The sequence below is a fragment of the Stegastes partitus genome, unplaced genomic scaffold (genome assembly GCF_000690725.1).
Source record: "Stegastes partitus isolate 25-593 unplaced genomic scaffold, Stegastes_partitus-1.0.2 Scaffold21, whole genome shotgun sequence".
NCBI lineage: Eukaryota > Metazoa > Chordata > Actinopteri > Pomacentridae > Stegastes > Stegastes partitus.
The window spans coordinates 804,810-824,418 of record NW_007577752.1 but is presented as its reverse complement, the minus strand read 5'-3'; the positions used below and the strand labels follow the sequence as shown (position 1 = coordinate 824,418).

The 19,609-nt window shown below is 40.4% G+C and overlaps 2 protein-coding genes across 2 annotated transcripts in view; one reads left to right on the top strand and one right to left on the bottom strand.

Moving 5' to 3' along the window:
• Positions 1 to 6: 6 nt before the first annotated feature.
• Positions 7 to 5,726, top strand: LOC103366537 (protein NLRC3-like). The gene is made up of 5 exons (XM_008294304.1): positions 7 to 1,959; positions 2,496 to 2,663; positions 2,796 to 2,963; positions 3,061 to 3,107; positions 4,219 to 5,726. Exons 1-5 carry the CDS (start codon positions 98 to 100, stop codon positions 4,761 to 4,763), a joined length of 2,790 nt encoding a protein of 929 aa, XP_008292526.1. The 5' UTR covers positions 7 to 97; the 3' UTR covers positions 4,764 to 5,726.
• Positions 5,574 to 19,609, bottom strand: part of plekha7a (pleckstrin homology domain containing, family A member 7a) — a 170,979-nt gene continuing 156,943 nt past the window's right edge. Inside the window, exons 26-37 of the mRNA XM_008294741.1 lie at positions 19,265 to 19,481; positions 18,800 to 18,901; positions 17,651 to 17,762; positions 16,904 to 17,034; positions 16,586 to 16,780; positions 16,293 to 16,389; positions 15,038 to 15,129; positions 14,002 to 14,265; positions 10,395 to 10,568; positions 9,916 to 10,049; positions 8,696 to 8,829; positions 5,574 to 6,077 (exon numbers count right to left, since the gene is read on the bottom strand). Of these exons, the coding sequence (XP_008292963.1) occupies positions 6,055 to 6,077; positions 8,696 to 8,829; positions 9,916 to 10,049; positions 10,395 to 10,568; positions 14,002 to 14,265; positions 15,038 to 15,129; positions 16,293 to 16,389; positions 16,586 to 16,780; positions 16,904 to 17,034; positions 17,651 to 17,762; positions 18,800 to 18,901; positions 19,265 to 19,481 (1,675 nt within the window). The 3' untranslated portion in view covers positions 5,574 to 6,054. The remainder of the gene's footprint in view (positions 6,078 to 8,695; positions 8,830 to 9,915; positions 10,050 to 10,394; positions 10,569 to 14,001; positions 14,266 to 15,037; positions 15,130 to 16,292; positions 16,390 to 16,585; positions 16,781 to 16,903; positions 17,035 to 17,650; positions 17,763 to 18,799; positions 18,902 to 19,264; positions 19,482 to 19,609) is intronic.

Sequence of the window (19,609 nt, the reverse complement as noted above, 5' to 3'; positions counted from 1 at the left end):
TTAAAAAAGAATTTCAGCAAAAATATGTTGCGGGATCTTACTGTCAAATGAACATTAAGATGTATATTGAGGTTTCTACACTGATGTTAATACACCAATGTTAGATTCTTGTCTTTGTTTTTCTGCACGACTAGACATCTACGGCGAGCTTGATGTCTGCCAGCGCAAACTCAGACACAAACTGAGAAAGTTTGAATACATATACGAGGGAGTAACGCAGCACGGGAACCAGACGCTTCTCAACAAGGTGTACACAGAGCTCTACATCACAGAGGGAGTCAGTGGAAGTGTTAATAATGAACATGAGATCCGGCAGATTGAGGCTGCAACCCGGAGACCAGCATCAGAAGAGAAGCCCATCAAATGTGAAGACATCTTTAAGCCCCTTTGCGGACAAGACAGATTCATCAGAAATGTGCTGACTAAAGGAATTTCTGGCATTGGAAAAACCATCTCTGTGCAGAAGTTTAATCTGGAATGGGCCGAGGGGAGAGTTAACCAGGATATCCAACTCCTTATTAACCTCCCATTTCGGGAGTTGAATCTGATGGAGGAGAGACGGTGCACTCTGACACAGCTTCTTCATCATTTCCTTGTGGAGGCAGAAGAATCAGGAATTTCAAATTTTGGCAAATACAAGGTTGTCCTGATATTTGATGGGCTGGATGAGTGCCGCCTTCCTCTGGACTTTGACCACAACAAGCCCTGTTGCTGTCTGTCTGACGAAGCTTCAGTGGATGTTCTGCTGACGAATCTCATCAAGGGGAACCTGCTGCCCTCTGCACACATCTGGATCACCTCCAGGCCGGCAGCTGCAAGTCGCATTCCAGTGGACCTTGTCAACCGTGTGACAGAGATACGAGGGTTCAACGACCCCCAGAAGGAAGAATACTTCAGGAAAAAAATCTCCGATCAAAACATGGCCAATGAAGTCATTTCACACGTGAAGTCAACCAGGAGCCTCCATATCATGTGTCACATACCAGTCTTCAGCTGGATATCTGCCACAGTTTTGCAGAAGATTTTAGAAGAAACAGAAAGGAGAACAGAAGAGGATGGGGACAGAGGAGAAATGCCCAACACACTGACACAAATGTACACACATTTTCTGCTGTACAACTCATTCATCAAAAGTCGGAAGTATTCAGCAGGACAAGAGGAAGCTGAAGCAAGATCCCAAGTTAAAATGAATGAAGAAATGATCTTGAAGCTGGGAAAGCTGGCCTTTGAGCACCTGATGAAGGGCAACATGATCTTCTACGAGAGTGAACTGAATGAGTACAACATTGATGTCAACGACGCTGCAATATATTCAGGAATGTTCACGCAAATCTCCAAGCATGACTTTGGAATTCCTCTGGGGAGAGTCTATTGCTTTGTGCATCTCAGCGTACAGGAGTATTTTGCTGCAATGTACATCTTTCACACATTCGTCTGCTTCAGTCAGAACTTGCTGGAACCACATGAAACCTCCACCGTCCAGGAGGCTTCCAGCGAAGTAACCAACCTTCTCAAGAGTGCAGTGGATCAGGCCTTGCAGCATGAGAACGGTCACCTTGATCTTTTTCTTCGCTTCCTCCTTGGCCTCTCGCAGACATCCAATCAGACTTTGTTGAAGAGTGTTCTCCCCACACTGGAGAGCAGTTCACCAAGAAATGAGGAACTCATTGAATACATCAAGGGGAAGATCAGGCAGAATCCCTCCCCAGAACGATGCATTAATCTCTTCCACTGCCTCAGTGAGCTCAATGATCATTCCCTTGTGGAGGAAGTCCAAAACTACCTGAGCTCTGGCAGCCTGTCAGAGACCACGCTGTCACCGTCACAGTGGTCTGCTCTAGGCTTTGTGCTGCTGACTTCGAAGGAGGAGTTGGATGAGTTTGACCTGAGGAAATATTCAAGATCAGACGAAGGTCTTCTGAAGCTGTCATCCGTGATTAAAGAATCCAGAGCAGCCTTGTAAGTAAAGAAGAGCATCGTTCTATCATAAGCATTAACCAAACATAACTTTTAAACTCAGGTCTGAGATTTTGTCATACAGGGATGTCAGATTATTGTACATGTGGTAAGCATTGCATCTCAAAGTGTAAATATGTTTTGCCAGATGTATCTATAAGGATAATGGTGGTGATGACAGTGTTCTATCAAATGTAAGACCAAAATTCCTGACTAGTGTTTAATTAATCCGTCATTCTGTCTTTACTGCTGAGACACTGTTAAACCTTTTGGCTATTTACTATAAGAACTTTGGCTTAACCCATTAAGACCAGTTGCAGTATATGTGTGTGGTCTTAAGTCATTTTGCATACATTTTTGTACTTGTAATTGAGCATTTTTTCTACACTGTGGTAAATTATATATTCAGATTAATCAAAAACTATTGTGAGTGCTTCAGATCTGGTCGATAAGTGTTTAATTTCTCTGTGGTTATTATGTCCTAAAACTAATAATTTAACAGATAATTCTAATACATGTTTCAATTTTTATTTTGAAAGGCTCAAAGAATGCAACCTCACGGAGAAATGCTGCGATGCGCTTGGAGCAGTTCTGAGCAGTTCACATCTGAAGGAGTTGGACCTGAGTGACAATGACCTGCGAGACTCAGGAGTAAAACTGCTGTCTGCTGGACTGGCGAGTCCAACGTGCCAGCTGGAAAAACTTAGGTTTGCAAAAATGTGCTGGTGCTGAATGTTTGTGACAATCCATTACTACTCAGCTGAAACAAACTTGGTTTTGAGGAAAGAACATTTTATATTGCGTTCTCTGACTTACATTAAATTTGCTCACAATTTCAGGCTTCCTTTCTGTGGAATCACAGAGATTGGCTGTGGCTTTTTGGCTACGGCTCTTCGGTCCAATCCCTCCTACTTGAAGGAACTGGATCTGAGTTACAATCATCTGGGACAACTGGGGATAGAGCTGCTGTCCTCTGTACAGAAGGACATCGAACACCTCACCATCAGGTATTACTTCGCATTAAATGTCACAAGATGTTTTTGGTTTTGTTATGTAACACAAAGTAGAACATGTTTGTTGTTGATCTCTCTTTTATGTTTTTAGGGTGGACAACAATGAGGAGTGCTACTTAAAATCATCTCTGAAGAAATGTAAGCTTTCTATCTACAAACATGCAAGTCAATGACTATTGACACTGACAATCAAACTGTCAAAAATGTGCATCCAGGGCCTATAGAAAGCACAGCACCCCCTTGGAAGTTTTCCCTTTGTATTGCTTTTCAATATTTAATCATAGTCAATTTAATTAGGCTTTTTAGAAAAAAACAACAACAACTTTTTAAGTCAAAATGACAAATCTTTACAAAGTTATGTACATTAACGAAAAATATGAAATAACTGCATAAGTGTTCATATTAAATCTCGACTGGAGTCCACCAGAAGGCAAGGAGGTGACTGAAATCAATGAGAAGAAGGTTCTTTGGTCCAATGAGAGCAAAATTTGTTTTTTGGTCATCAAACTAGACGCTATGTTTGGCATACCCTAACTACTGCACATCATCACAAACATACCATCCTCATAGAGAAGCATGGTGGTGGCAGCATCATGATGTGGGGATGCTTTTAAGGAGCAGACCCTGGAAGGCTTGTGAAGGTACAGGGTAAAATGAATGCAGCGAAGTAAAGGGAAATTCTAGAGGACAACCTGATGACTTACATGGAATGATTACCAACGAAATCACTTATTTTGTGTTTTACATTTTTAGTTGATCAAATTAAATTGAAAATGATTAAAAATGCAAAAATCTGTTTGTTTTTCTTTGTAAACTTTTGTCCAAAATGTCAATACTAATTGACCATGATTCAGTGTTGAGGAGAAATAAAAGGAAATGACTTCCAAGAGAGGTGAATACTCTAGATAAGCACTATGTATGGCTAGAATATTGTACAGTTGTGAACAAAAGTTGACACACATTTGTAAACGCCATGTATAATATGGCAGTGCTGAGTTTCCATTGACGTCTTTAACTTTTAATTTTCTATGATGAAGTGCTGGAAACACATGAATCTTTCTTACAAATAAAGTCACAAAGTTCATCACAGAAAATAAAGGGTTTTAGAAGTCATTGGAAAAGTCAGAACGTCCCTGATATACATGGCCTGTACAAGTGTATGTACACTTTTGTTCACAACTGTACATGGGCACAACTGAAAAAATCTTTAAAAAACTGTATTTTATGCCTTTAATGTCACTGTTTCCAGATGCATGTAAGCTGACTATGGAGCCGAATACAGCCCATTCACATCTGCGTTTCTCTGAAGACAACAAGAAAATGACACGAGTGGAAACTGCTCAGCCATACCCCGACAACCCAGACAGATTTACAGACTGGGGCCAAGTGCTTTGTGCAGAGGGTCTGAGCGATCGTTGCTACTGGGAAGCAGAGTGGACTGGGGAATGGACAGGTATAGGAGTGTCTTACAAAGGAATCAGCAGGAAAGCAAAAGGTAACGAATGTGTCCTTGGCTACAACGATCAATCATGGAGTCTGCGATACTGTCACGGAAAATACACTGCCTGGTACAATAAGAATGACGCACCCATATCTGTCCCCTACTTCAACTCCAAGAGGGTTGGAGTGTTCTTGGACTGGTCAGCTGGCACTCTTTCCTTCTACGCCGTATCGTCACACACCATGACTCACCTGCACACTTTCCACACCGAGTTCTCCGAGCCGCTTTATCCAGGCTTCAGGCTGGGGTTTGCAGATTCTGCATTAACTTTGTGTCAGCCAGAAATGCCTTAAACACTCATGTTCATTGTGTATGTCCATAGAAAAACATGAAGGCTTAAAAATAGGACAATTGTGTGAACATTATGGGGAAAATGAAGCGTTTACAGACAGCTTTGTGTTTACTTCTGATCTCTAAATCAATAGAAGACCTCTCACTGGGGATCGTTTGTACTGTGTGTATATTTAGTGTAAAACTTCTTACTCTGAAAGGCCACTGCTTTGTATGCAGCAGGAGACATCATCCCCAAGCTTCCAGTTTCCACTTAGCTATCACAGCTCCTATGTATTGAACCCTCCTCTGGGATATCTAAGTGTCTCACCCAGGCCGATCCGAAGGAAAGCAAATTCAGCCTCTTGAATCTGCAATCACATTGTTTCATCACTGCCTGGAGGCCATTGATTAGAGGTGTAACGAGATGTAATTAATAGTATCCCCAGTGCAACACCAAGTATGCATTGTAAATCAAACCCATTGAATCTGCAGTGGGGAAGCCTGGTCACAGAGGTTTAGCTGACCTTGATATTTAGATCTTACCTTGAATATTGTGTAGTCTTCTGGGACATAATAGAACAGTGTACAAAGATTAAACAGGGCACAGTATATTATGGTATGCAACAACATTAAGTACAATCAAATGCAGGTATGTCTTTCAAAGGATCAGGGAAATAATTTGATTATCCTGTTAGTAAATGCTTTGGTTTATTCAACTTATGACAAAGAAAAATGTATTTGTTTGAGTGTATAACCTGAGAAAGTCATGTATGATTTTAAAAATACAACTGATCAAACAATTCAAGGAGACTGACACCCAGTAGCTAACATTTTTTTTTCAATCTTTAGGTTTTATTTTTTGTGTTTAAACTATTACATACATACTGTAATGCACTTGAGTTGATTGACAGGACTGTGATCATTGAGTGACAGTGCTGACAGAAGCCAAACAATGTAATAAATAAACAATTCATGTCAAAACATTCCCACTGCAACCTGAATATGTTGGCACAGGCTTTCATTTCACTTCTGAAAAATTCAGACCAAACTGCAGACCAGGTAACTGCAGATAAAAAAAAGCAACTCACTCGTGTTATAAATTATTACTTATCTGTGCAATGTAAGTGCAGAAGCAAGAAAACTAGATACCATTTCAAAACTATGAATTAAAAACTCTTTAAGAAATGTGTTTTTTGTCAGTCATAAAAAAGGTGAATCAGTTAGTTGGCTGATAACTGTTTGGATCCCTCCTTCTTACACTCTCTTCACAAAGAATCTCTTCTGTTCTGTGGTGTTGGTTGTTCCTGTGGGTCAGTGCTCAACAGCAGCTTTGGCTGAGGAGGAGAAAATAGAGTAGTGAGACCAGTAGCTCTGACTGCAGTCATGTTATAACACAGACAGGCGACAAATTAAAGGAAAAGGTGTCTTAATAAGGCGAGGCCACCACCTGCTATCAGAACAGCTTAAATGCAGCTTGGAATTGGTTCTCCAAGTCTCTGGATCTCTACTGGAAGAATGAACATCATTCTTTCAACAGATATTCCCTCATTTGTTGTTTTGATGATGATGGTGGGGGGTGCTGCCTTGATTCTAAGTCTTCCATATTTTCTACTGGATTGATCTGGCGACTGTGAAGTTCACAGCATGTGAATCACATAATCTTCATCAAACCATTCAGTGATCCTTATGTCCTCTGGATGGAGACATTGTCTTTCCTGAAGAGAGCACTCCGTTCAGGAGAGAAATGTTTCATCATAGGATAAAGGTGATCACTCAGAACTACTTTCTATGTATTTGCAGTGATGCTTTCCTCTGAAGGGACAAGTGGAACCAAACCAGACCAGCAAAATGCCCCCATAGCATCACAGAAACATCATATCTGTTCACTGTAGGAGACAAACATTCAGGTTTTTCCTTTGATTTAGCACCAGTCTGTAAATACAAACACGACATGTTTAATTTGCATCAGTAGTACTTATGTAAATTAAACATATTGTATTTGTGTAAGAATCCATATCAAACAGGTTACACAAACCTTTTCACATGTACATTGTAATAGTTTATAATTTAAATAGTTTGGAACATCTTCTGTGTTAAATAGCTCCTGCTCAGATATTACCTGCATTATGAAACTGACAGTAAAACAAACAAAACAAGTCGTCTGTTACAACTGCTTGACATGAGACTCCTTCACAGCAGTCGAACACTTTCTGTCGTGATGTAGGAGCTGCACAAATTACTGTGCACATGTAGTATCAATGTTTTTAATTCAGTAAAAACTCCATGAAGTGCTCTTATAAATTTGACCTAGAAAACACACACAACCTGCACCGAAACACATTCTGCATACAGAAGACCACCACATTTCACCAACGCAGCATTTTTGAAACCTCAGCCACTTTGATCACAACAACAGCTACGAAAAAACCTGGAGCTGGTTTCACAAAGACACTTTGATCATGACTTAGATCAAACTATCAGCTATATGTAAATTCATCAGTTACACAAAGTTGTTTGGGTCTTGACTGCCTTAAGTAGGATGAACAATAATGTCACAAAAAAAAAGATTTTGAAAAACACTGCTCGGTCAAAAAAAAAAAAAAAAACGGTTTCCCTTCTTACTGCTTGCTCCATGATATTGTCAGAAAAACAGGCCTTTTTCATTAAAAATAATCGATGGCTCAGTTCCAGTAAGTGTCCCAGTAAGCCAGGATCACAAACCTGCACACACAAACGCAGGGCCTAACCTAAGTGGAATGCAGCCATCATTAATCCACCTGTTCTTTTCCTGCTGTGACAAATCATCATGTTTGCTATGAAAGATGTATATTATGAGTGCTGTTTTTCACCTTTTTTGAAAGAGAGAGGTCCCAAATGTGCACACATCCACGCAGATTTTCAAGGGATGAGACAAGAGACATAACTACAGGTCAGAAAAGGTTTACACACTTTGAGGCTCCAAATAAGTAACCTTTAACAACATTTTTAAAGTTTTAAAAGAGGTTTAATGACTTATTTGGAGCCTATTGTGCAGACCTTATTGTGATGCTTTGTTCTAAGGTATCCCAGGGGTCAGGTGGTTAATAACAATAAGTTAGGCTTAATGAATTCATTCTTTATTTTTGATATTTTACACTAGTATAAAATTAAACACTAGTCTAAAATGTCTTTGTGAAATCTGCCCCTAATACTCTTTGGCTAGAATAACACCCAAAACAAAGAAACCAGGACTGTGCACAGATGTTTTAGAGACTTGGCAAAATAAGGAAGGCAGAATTATGTCAGTTATACCACTTGTGGATTTTCAAAGAAAAAAAAGTAAATGAGTTTTAGGAGTCTAAGAATGCTTCCTTCACCAATCTGTGCACATCCCTGACCCAAACACAACAACATCACACACAATGAATACACAACATAAATAACACACAACATAAGAGAGAGGTCAGGACATATGTACCTGGACCAGACATGCTCACCGACTCTCCAGCCAGTCAGTCCCTGCACACCAGGGACAACCACAAATACATGAATCCAGTCTGGGATTATTTCTGCTAAAATCCACCACTGTACCACAGCGCCATGAGCATCATGAATAAAATAAGAAGCGATTTCAGCTACACATTTATTTTAGCATAAGGCAATCACATTGTCATCCCTCATTTTCTTGCATTAAGTGGGAACATGGAATTCAGTGTTTTAACAAATTTACTGTGTCTGTGTTTTTGCATTTCCTGATGTTGAGGATCACAGTTGAACAGTTCTATAAAGCAAGGACTTCCTGACAGGTGTTTACTTTGCTGTGAGGTTGTTTGAGGGCTGACTTGGATTAAAAGTTAGGATTATTGCTAGTGGAGTTTGTGGGTTTGGAGAAGGCATGTGTCATTGCTGTGACGGTTGGTCCTGCTGCGTTATGTAAATGAAGGCCTCAGTGAGGTGCAGTGATGTAACTGACCTGCGACCTGTTTGCCTTTGCGTGACGCCTCTGAAGCCAGCACCTGGGACACGTTCATGATCCTCTCCTGCTGCTGCAGAGCCGAGTCCAGCTCAGTGAAGTCCAGCGGTGCAGACGGCTGAATGTTCTGAACGCTGTGGAGAAGACAAATTCACACACACGACTGTAAACCTATGAATTACTGAGTAACACACTTAATGAACATGTGTCCCTGATGGACATGATGACAGGTCTGGGAGTGCTTGCTCACTGAAGCACACTGAGAAAATTGCTGCATTTACTTTATATTCCTTTAAAATCATTGTAGTAGAAGGTTGATAATTGTAAAATGAGTACGTTTCTGATGGTATGAACACGCTGAACCCAGCAGTTTCAGGGTAGTTTTCACATTTTTCCTCATTGGGCTGATTTTCACTGCAATATAAAGTCCTGCACCTCTATGGAAACAGCACAACCATGACTAGAAGAACAGATAATTAAACATTGTCCTCTGTGCAGTACATAAATCATGAAAAAATACAAAAAAAATAGTGTTTAGTTTCTTTGATTAATTATTTCACACAAAAAAGCCAAACAAACCTGGAATCAACATCTACAACATTTTTACAAGTGATTACAGGCGTTACCCAAAGTAGGAAAACATGTTCCCTCTGCACACTAAAGATATTTTACAGCTTAAATCTTTCATTTATTTCCATACTTGCTCCTATCTGCTCTGTATAAACACAGCCTGCAGTTCAGCTGAAGACTCAGAAGTTTGTCATTTAAGTGTTGGTCGCAGTTGAGTTGCTCGTATCTTTTTAACTGCGCTGAGAAAGATTTTTTTTTTCTTTTTTTCCCCCAGAATCAGATGTAAACCTTCTTTCTACATTTTTAAACAAGACGTGTAGAATAAAGTGAATTTACTGAAATACCACTATTTTAGGTTTAGATCTGGCTCATTTACCAGATGGAAAAGCACATCACACATGAATAGCACAGAGACCGGTGAGCCGCTGATTCTCTCTGTTTCTGGCTCTGAGAAATGGTGTGATTTATGCTTCTTCTTCTTCTTCTTTTTTTTTTTTTTAAAAAGAAGATAATTCCCACCTGGTGTACAGTTGACTTTAACACCCAGTTTGAACTTGTACAGCATCCCCAGCAGTAAAGGGAAACAGCAAAAGCAGAAACACTATCAAACCATCTCCAGTGTTTTGTTTTTTTTTTTTTTTTGCTTCTACCTGGATTTGGTCAGCAGGTTCTTGATGCGCTCAGCTCGACGGGAGCGTTCCTCCAGTTCCTCTGGACTGAGAGGCTCCTCAGGGTCAGACTCTATGTAGCGCTCTGGGATGGGAACCTTCTTTGGTTTGGACAGCTGCATGTTGGACAGACATGTAGTCAGTCTTCTACAGTAGTCTCCTGCTTTAAGGACAGTCACTGGATGTCTGGGTTGTAAGGTTTTCTTGCCGACAGAAGATCTAAGGGGTTAAATCGTACTCCTTCACTCTGACTCTTCTCTTTCATGGAAACCTCTTTATAAGGAGGAAAATAGATAGAAGAAGAGAACCAACTAAGGCAAAATCTGTTAAGAGATTCAACCTGATGTATGAGAATAGAGGAGCAGTTAGAAGATTTATGTCTTGGTGTGTCTCTGATCCTGATTCTGCCTCTGGCTTCCCATTTATTCTTCATGACTGAGACAGATCGGATGTGTGTCTACCTCTCGGCTGATATCCAAGTCGTAGTCAAGAGGTTCCACGTCCACCTCTCGTATGCGTGTAGCCGTGGCCATCACCCACTCATCTGACTGGATCCTCCGCCTCTCTTTGACTGGATTCCACCCTTCATCGCTCTGACCTTCTGCTCCGGGTCGCTCCTCCTGCCAGTCGAACACCTGGAAGGAGCCGTAGTCAATTACACAGCTAGCAGGAGGACTGATGAACAAATTCAGTCTTTTACTGAAGTTAAATATAAATTAGACAGATAAGTATGTCTCAGCATGTTTATTATTATATTAGGTTCTTAGAATAGAATTTATGTTTCCACATTATGCCACCAGGTCAGGTTTGCTAGAATATCTGCAAGATTGAAGTTAACGTGAAAACAGATTATATACTTTACATGAAAGAAGCTAAAGCCTCTAGTTTTACAGCTATTATTAGTTCATTAATCAGTTATTGAACTGGTAGCTTATTAATTTAATAGGCTTCATAACTAAGTGACTGAAAAGTGTTAAATTCTAGCAATTTATTGGTTCCAGCTTCTTAAACTAAAAAAGATTGTTGGATGTCCTAATCTTTTTTGATAGGAGGTTGAATATCGGGGGGTCTTGTGACAGGTGATCTGACAAAACAAGCACTTTGAAGAATCATGGGCGTGTTTTCCAACAATATTTAGATCAAAAATATAACCAAGAAAATAGTATGCAGCAGCTAGTTGCAGCCGTTGTATTTTAGATCTGTGAAAGTTAATGAAATGACTTGCAACATGTTTATTCTCTCGAGAAAAAGAACACAAACCCAAGTGGAACAGTAGCAGGACGGTCAAAGGAGGACAGTGACGTCTTTGTATCAAAAAACAGTGGGATTTATATTTATATGGAATATATAGTGGAGGGAGACAAATGTGAATTTCGCACTTATGTGCAACAAGGAATAATTGTAACAAGAAGTTCAAAGATCTGAGGATCTGAAAGGAAGATGTTTAGTAGAAATACCACAGAAGGGACCCAGGAAGATGATTAGTGTGTGTTTCTGGAAGCTGTAATCACACACAAACCACATCCTTCTCTCCGATGTACACCACCACTTTTGCATTTGTAGTATAAAAATACTTTTGTTCCCTGACAAGCGCTGTGTGTGTGCGTGTGTGTATGTGTGTGTGTGTGGTACTTGTGAGTAATCATCCAAGGAGCATCAAAGCCATGCATGCATCCTTCCCACTCCAGTAGCCTGCAGCAGGGTCTGATCTGTTGGTGTGTTCACATGCTCTGAGAAACACTGCATCCCATGCCTTGCTGCGCTCAGGAGAATCAATCGCACACAGAAGGGCACAAAGAGAAGAGCGAAAACCATGCAGACACAGATTCATCAAACCTCCACCGGATTAGGAAGAACACAGCCAAGAGGTGGTTCAGAAGCAAGAAACTCTTTATTGTCGAGTGCAAATCTCTACATGATAGAAAAGAAAAGGGAAAAGAGTTGTGTGTTGCTTCTCAATTACACAGAATTAGGTGGCGATTAGCAGTTCACTTCTCTAAGTTTTCTACTGTATTTCTACTTTTCAACTGAGCAATCTCCTGTTACTATTTCTCTCTTTGATCTGATGTAATGGATGTAGCTGTGGAAAGATAAAAGCAATATGGCAGAAAAGCTTTTGAAATTAATACTTGTCAAAAAACAAGGAGCGAACAGCAGCTTCATGGAAGATCAGAACTGAAGAATGAAGCACATGGATTTTTAGGAGAATCCTCTACATATATACATCTGCAAAGACAAGTGTAAACAGAAAATGTAACAATTCTTGCAGATTTTATTGCTTTTGTCTCTTTTATATCATTGTAAATTGAATATCTCTGGGTTTTCTGTTGCTCTAATGAGGCAAATTAGTTTTTTCTCTAGTTTTCAAGATGCCACTGACAAAGATGAAGGAAAAATCTAAATGTATTTCACACAAACCAAATACTGCCACATGACAAATTCATTGTTTTCACACAGATCTCCCATGATAACATTGCCTGCTCCTTGTTCACATTTATTTCTTCTTTTATTGCATTTCAGCCCAGTTGCTTGAACCTGTTCTGTATATTAATGATGCATAAAACAGCACAGCATAGGCCACTTTGAACTACTCAGATGCAAATACAGCTTCTTTCTCCAACTTTAAATGTGGCAATGAAACTATCACCTACTGTGAAACGATAAAAGAAACCTCGTTGTCCACACAAGAAAAGGCTGTAGTGATGAAGATGTCAGTTCAAATTATGTAAACATGTTTTATGCTGGTTGAAGAAAATGAAATATATGTTATTATTTTAAAGAGGTGAAAAGTAGTAGCAGAAGATGAAAAACTATGTATTGCTTACTGTTACAGGGACACTTGATTTCAAGGATTTATGGGAAATGTAGTCTAATTACTTGCAGCTCTCACAGCACAGTTTGGTTAATCATGTGTGTTAGTCTGTAATCATAATACCAGTCTAGTAGTTATTATGTGTCATATTATCTTAACGGAAGACTTTGACATTTTGAATTTTATTACATTTTTTTCACCCAAGCATGTTAGCACTGCTAGCATTCGTCATTAAAACCAAGGAGCACAGCTCGCCCGAAGCTAGATTCAGTCTCAACGTCAAATGTCAAAGTCTTCCTTTAGGGATTAAAACCAGCAGTGTCCCCACATCTTCCTGACTAAATTCTGCTGTTACGCAGAAAAGCTACCTTACAGGTAGCTTCTTGCATTGTTTAAATGATTTTGAAGTGTGGACGCATGTTTTAAAGAAACCATGATGAAACGAAATTGTTGGTAAAGGAGGTAAATTTGGGACAAAGGCAAAAAGATCTTCAACAAAACAAGGCACTTGGATTTCATTTGAAGAAAAGAAAGCAGGGAGGTGTGATCATGATTTGTGCCACTAACATTGCCTCTTTCTTCATTTCATCAACCTGAAAGCCTATTTTTTTTCTTTTTCCAACAGTTCCCCTGCTCCTCTATATGATCTATATACCAAATCTCTACAAAATATAACTGTACAACTGTATACTGAAAATATTACTCAGTAAATAAATAAAAGTGTACAAGTACACGGTATGTAGATGTACATAAATGGGCTTCTCTCTCTACTTTCTGGTGATCAAAACAGAGATAGGAAGGCAGATTGCCTTCCCCTCTCTTCTCTTCTCCATGGATTTACATTCAGAATTGTGTCAGTGAGGTCCCACCAGGGGGCAGTGGTAATAAGGTTCACTTAAACCCCTGAACCATTTTTAAAAAAAGGAAATAAAATAAACAGGGATCAACTTTGTCCCAGTCCAAAACTAGCTAAGCATTCCCCACAATCCCCTGTGCTCATTTAGTCTCCCACTCTTCTTAAAGCGTTAACCAAGCTAGCTAGCTAGCCAGCCAGGGTCAGTCCTGTCATTTAGACTGTTAGTACTTGCGGCTACCATCAACAACCACTGGTTACACAAGGCAGGGAGTGCTAGTGTGTTAGCATTCCTGCTAGGTTATTATGTGGCTGGCGGTTGGAGGGTGGCGTAGCAGCATTGGTGGTGAAGTTGGTGTTCCCTGTGTCTGCTGCTGCTGCGCTGTGGTGGGGGGTAACGTACGGAGGTCGGCGGGTCGGAGCCACTAGAGGGCAGCCTGGAGGAGGATGAGGAGCGCTGGGTGGTGGCAGTGGAGGTGGAGAGGCCCGTGTAGGAGCGCTCGCCCTGGCTGAGGTTCCTCTTGCGCTCACGAACCAGTGCCTTCTGGTGTCGCTTCATCCGCTCCAGCTGCTCCTCCGCAGTCATTCGGCCTCGAGACTGGCTGCTTGGGAGCTGCAGGGCCTCGGTGGGTGATGACAGACGCTCAAAAGCACTCTTGGGTCTCTCCTGGGGAGACAAGGATGGAGTAAAGACATGGGGAGAATTGGTACAAGGATGGGATGGGCGTGAGAGAGGGGAAGGATGGTTAGTACCTGGTGACAAGATGAGGAGTGGCAGAGATGTGACAGTAAAACAGGACGGTGGAATAGCAGCAGTTATAAAAGTAACCTTTTGTCATCTGTTTCTATTGCTCACACAAACAATCTACAGCCAACCGTCTACAACACATAAGAACATCATCTTCACCACTGTCCAGCATTCAAAACTTTTCACTGGGGTCAAGTTGTACATCTTAAAACTGAAAACGTGCCATCAAACATGCGATTTACACTGAATTTCTGATGGAAAAATACTGAGGACTGTTTTTCCGTTTCTCCAGGTGGCTTATTAGTCGTGAGAATGTGACGGAGTTCCTAGAGAGATAGGAAATTACTGATACTGTCCTATGCAAGGTGAAAGAGAAACATGAAGCAATCCTCCCATGACAAGCCAAATTGTCTAAGAACAGAGAAAACTTGTTCCTCCATAGGTGGCATGATAAGGAGAATATAAATACTGACAGTCCTTTTACTCGGGGAGCTCCTCTCCCGTATCTCTGTGTTGTGTGACATCCTGTGCACTGCTGAATAAAGAGACGCTGACTTCAACCTCCTCGTTTTGAGAGCGGTGATTCTTTTTCACCCACAGTTTCCATTAAAACCAGGTATGGACAAACACTGAAATAACCTGTGATTCCCTGATACCTGCAGACACCTGAACCTTTGTTGTCTGGACTCACCTTTGCTGCAGAGCTCCCGGGGCCTCGCCTTAGGGTGACGTAAGATGAGATGGAGTTGGACTGGTTCAGACGAGTTGAGGAGCCTGGTAGACCTTAATGGTAACAATGGGACAAGAATAGTTTTGGTTTAGTTTTATTTTCACAGTGATAACAGAGCATCAGAGTGGAAAAAAAGAATGTATGTACAGATTAAGTATGTCAGATGAAACAACAGACACAAAAGTTCTGCCCACCGCTCTATGTGAGGCATGAAATATATAGGAGAATGTGTCAGAAAAAATAAATACCTTAACTGCTAAATGCTAAAACTATTTAACCCTCTAAACTCTATATTTCTGGTTGTTTTTTGTTGTTGTTGTTTTTGCTCTTGTCACTTTTTGCTCACTCATTTTTGACTTGTTTCCATATTTGTCTCCTGTCCATTATCTATTTCTATCTGTTGTGTACGCACAGAACTGCAGTTCAGCCCAGTTAGTCAATAATGGCCTTACGATTGCACCGTCTATTGCAGAATTTTTCGTTTTTTAAGGAATCTAGCTTGTACAAAGGGTGTAGTGTTGGTGAATTTTTTTTGCAGACATATAAAATAAAGTGATCAAAGATGAGTCCTTCATGGACCCTCAGAAAAGTTTAAATCGAATGATTCCTTCTGTTTTTAAAGTGTCTTGCTTTGATTAATAGTGCATTGTTGGGTAATTTTTTTTTTTAATAGCTTGCTTAACAAACACAAAAGTGGGTTTTGGGGCTTCAGAGGGTTTAAATTTATTTATTTTTTTTTGAGAAAATATCACATGGTTTAGTAAAAAGCATTAGGCTTTTGGTAATTCTGTGACTATAGGATAATGTATTAGCAAGATGAGTACTACATTTTCTACATTTTAACAAATAAATCCTTCAGTCTGAAAAAAAAAATGTGTGTTTTTTTTTTTTTTATTACAATAGGTATTTTATCGACCTAGTAGACACTCGTCAAGCCATATTTAACGTCTCTAGGAGTTTGTTTAATGCTTGCAGGGAAAACATTTTCTAGTAACACCCTCTTTTACAACATGGCAAGTATAGTAAGCAAGAGTGTCAAAATTTACCGATAAGAAAAGGGGTTACTCAGTATCTACGTTTCACATTCAAAATAAGCTGCAGCTAAGTAGTGGGACACTGCAGGGGAAACACTGGCATTCATAAAATGGTCGAGGTAATAGAAATGTTTCCAGGCAAATGTGCAAAATATTTATTTTACATGCAGCTCTTCAGATACCTTTGCTGAGGGAGTACTGGTAGTCAATATCAGACCCCACGTTGTGGTGGCTTATTCCTGGCAGCTCTGGTTCACTCAGGTATGATCGTAAGTCAGTCTGAAACCAAACAAGGTTAAACAGGTGAACTGATAGGCCAAGTCCTTTCTCTTCAAACAGATCCCAACAGCCGTACATATGATTTCTAAACTCACAGAGAAGAATAACAAAGTACAATATAAACAACTGAAATATTTAATTTGCCCAAACTGTGTGTAGAAGGTTTCCACAGAACAAACATAAAACGACAGCGTACCTTGCAGTCTCCATTAGCAACATACTGCCCACTCTCCCTGTCCCTCTTCCTCTCATCTGACTGGCGTTTCAGCCCACGCACGGACGTGTGGCGTATGACTGAGGCCTCTTTGGGGAGGGGCGGCACCACAGGAGGTGTCTCCTCATAGTCGTAGAGGCGAGGCAGTGGTGGCCTGGGTGGGGCGCTGTCCTCTGCCTGTACAGCAACCAGGACAATTAGGTTTTCAGAGTTTAACCCATGAAGGTCTCAGAATCATTAATGAAACCAGCAGCGGTTCCTGAAACTTAATACGAAGATAGGTAGAAGGGGGACACTCACCCACTTTGGCACGGTGCTGTGAGGCAAAGTATAGGACATGATGGTGGGGATGGAGCTGCGAGGAGGAGGCTGGACCTCTGCGCTGTGAGAAGGCACTGCCGGGTCTGACACCGAAGGCACTAGTTTCCTCTCTGGTGAAGGAGGTGCACAGAAATCAAAGTTTCGTTTTTAAATGTCAGCAGAACATGGAGAATTTCTGATCAATTTACACAGAGAGCATTTGACAAAAACAAGTGTAGATAAATTCCAATCAAACAGAAAAAAGCTGCATAATTTTCTGTCTGTCTGTAGCTCCAAAGTGAAATCTACTCTTCTAACACAGCCTTGTTAACTCAGAAATAATATCACGAGTGTAACCACAGAGTTAAAATCACTGTTCACAGATAACAAACAGCACAACATACTGCATAGAGAACATCAATCATTTTTTAACACTCCTTTGCCAACTTTCTTTGAATATGTGACTGCTCAAATATTTGTAAGCATGGTGCTCTATAAATAAAGTTTATTATTATTATTATTATTATTATTATTATTATTATTATTATTATTAATAAATCTCAGGACAGCTCTAAAGCTCTACAGCACACATGGAGCGAGTGCAGAGCGGAGATCAATACCTAGACGAATGAGTGAGGACCTTTATTGGATCTTAATAATTCTCTGACTAACTTTTACACCCTTGTCAATGACTGCATTAAATGGCCTGTCTCAGTATCAGCTGTCTGGCTGCATTGGTCTTCCCACCTGGGTTCTGGACTGAGTCAATTGTGATCTTGTAGTTGGCTTTGCTGGCACTCAGTCCACCCATCACATCCTCGATCCTCCACAGCTCCCGCTTCATCTCAGCTTTCTCTTGCTGTATAATAACACATAGACACAAACAAACCCCAGTCACTTGTCATTTGTAGTTTTCACTTTGTTTTTCAATGTTGCACATTCAACCATTTCAAATTGTGTCCTTTAAATAGTTGTAACATAACAGCAAGTGTAAGAACTAAATAGATAATTGTTCAGTGTTATTTGAAATATATAAATAAATAAAATAAATATATAAGTAAATACAGACATTTTAAAGGTCACACATGCTGCATACGCAATCCAGCCTACAAGCAAAGTGAGATACTTTAACCCTCTGAACCCGAAAGCCAGCTCGCAGGTTTGAAAGGCTGCTTTTGTTTTTGTTTTTAAAAATCGCCAAAATCACAGCATTAATTTAGATTGTCGATGTTCTATTTGGAAACTTAACCAAATCTGAGCATAAAATCATCAAATTTAATCAAAAACACTTTTTTTGACATGTCCCATTTCAAAATGTGCAGCAATTAAATTGTTTTCATGAACCACACTTTCACATGAACCACAACAAATAATTCAACGCTCCTCATAACAAAAATGAAGTCATGTGACAAAAATTCAGAGACTTTTCAGGTGAGCTACTGGCTGTGTTTACGCAGCAGAGGACAAGTATGATGACATACTAAAAATGTAAGCAGCAAAATAACTATGTAGAGGCATCATTCCAGTATCAGTAACAGTCGTGAGCATTTGGAAAAATGGTGTACATGTTGATTTTAGTTTTTTTTTTTTCAGTTTTTGTAAAATAGGTAATTAAAAAAAAATCAGCTTTCATTTGTCCTTTTTATGATTTGTGATATTACACTCTGTTATACGGAACAAAACACATTTTTGAGTTCTATCTACTTCTAGGCATGGCTGTGCTCTTTCCATACAGGCACAAGAGTTGTCGACTATCTTGCAGTAAAAAATGAGCCACAGGGAGCAAAAATGTAACAGGAACGCCAAAAAATGGGTTCTTGGATTTCAGAGGATTAGTTGAAAAGCCAGAGCCACTTTGGAGGCGGACGTGCTGTTAGCTGCAGTAGCAGGTCTCACCTGCGGGGTGGCGCTGTGGTTCATATGTGCCTGCAGTGCCATCCTCAACTGCTCTACTGATTTCTCAAGCCTGCTGTACTCCTCCCAGGCATGTGCCATCTCCTGCATTACAAAAACACACACATGCACAGTCTTGTGATGCATGTAGCGCCTGAAGCACACAGTGTAGAAAATGCATTTTTACATCCTGTTATGTCCTCCGGTAGACGTTTATATTTACACAAACCCAATTAGTGGCAGCAGTGCAGACACACTCAAACCTATGGCACATGTCCATACATAGACACAAATAGCATTCAGAAGAACACATGTACAGAAACATTTGACAAACTGAGCACAAAAACAAACAAACAAACATGCTGGTACTTTATATAGTCAAATATACTGGGACTGGACACAATAATTCAATATATACATTCTATGTGAATCTGACACACTGTCTCATGCTCACACAAGCATAGATACCGTGGAGTGGCGTGATATTTGGGCCCTGATGGTCACCAGATCTTCTTGCAGTAGCCTCTGCTGGTAGGCGATCTTGTGGGCGTGGGCCGGCTGCTCCTGGTACTGCTCCATCTGCTGGTGGGACACGTCCAGTACGCTCTCCAACTTGTCCTGAGGGGGCGAGCAGCGTGAGGTGGAGCAAAGCAACTGAGATCTGCTCACTTTGTGGATTGTTGCTCTTTAATACACACTTAGAATATTTATGAAGCCGAAACCAGTCCATACAAAATTCCTCCAGAGGGCAGCATGTTTCTACAGTCAATCCTGAGCCACCATCTCATCAGACCTCCTCTCACCTGAGTCCCT

Excerpts from the sequence above, each read along its gene's own strand:
- LOC103366537 (XM_008294304.1), top strand. The coding sequence starts at position 98 with ATGTTAGATTCTTGTCTTTGTTTTTCTGCACGACTAGACATCTACGGC. Across the intron at positions 1,960-2,495 it reads AAAGAATCCAGAGCAGCCTT|GCTCAAAGAATGCAACCTCA; the intron begins GTAAGTAAAGAA and ends TTATTTTGAAAG. Across the intron at positions 3,108-4,218 it reads AAAATCATCTCTGAAGAAAT|ATGCATGTAAGCTGACTATG; the intron begins GTAAGCTTTCTA and ends CACTGTTTCCAG.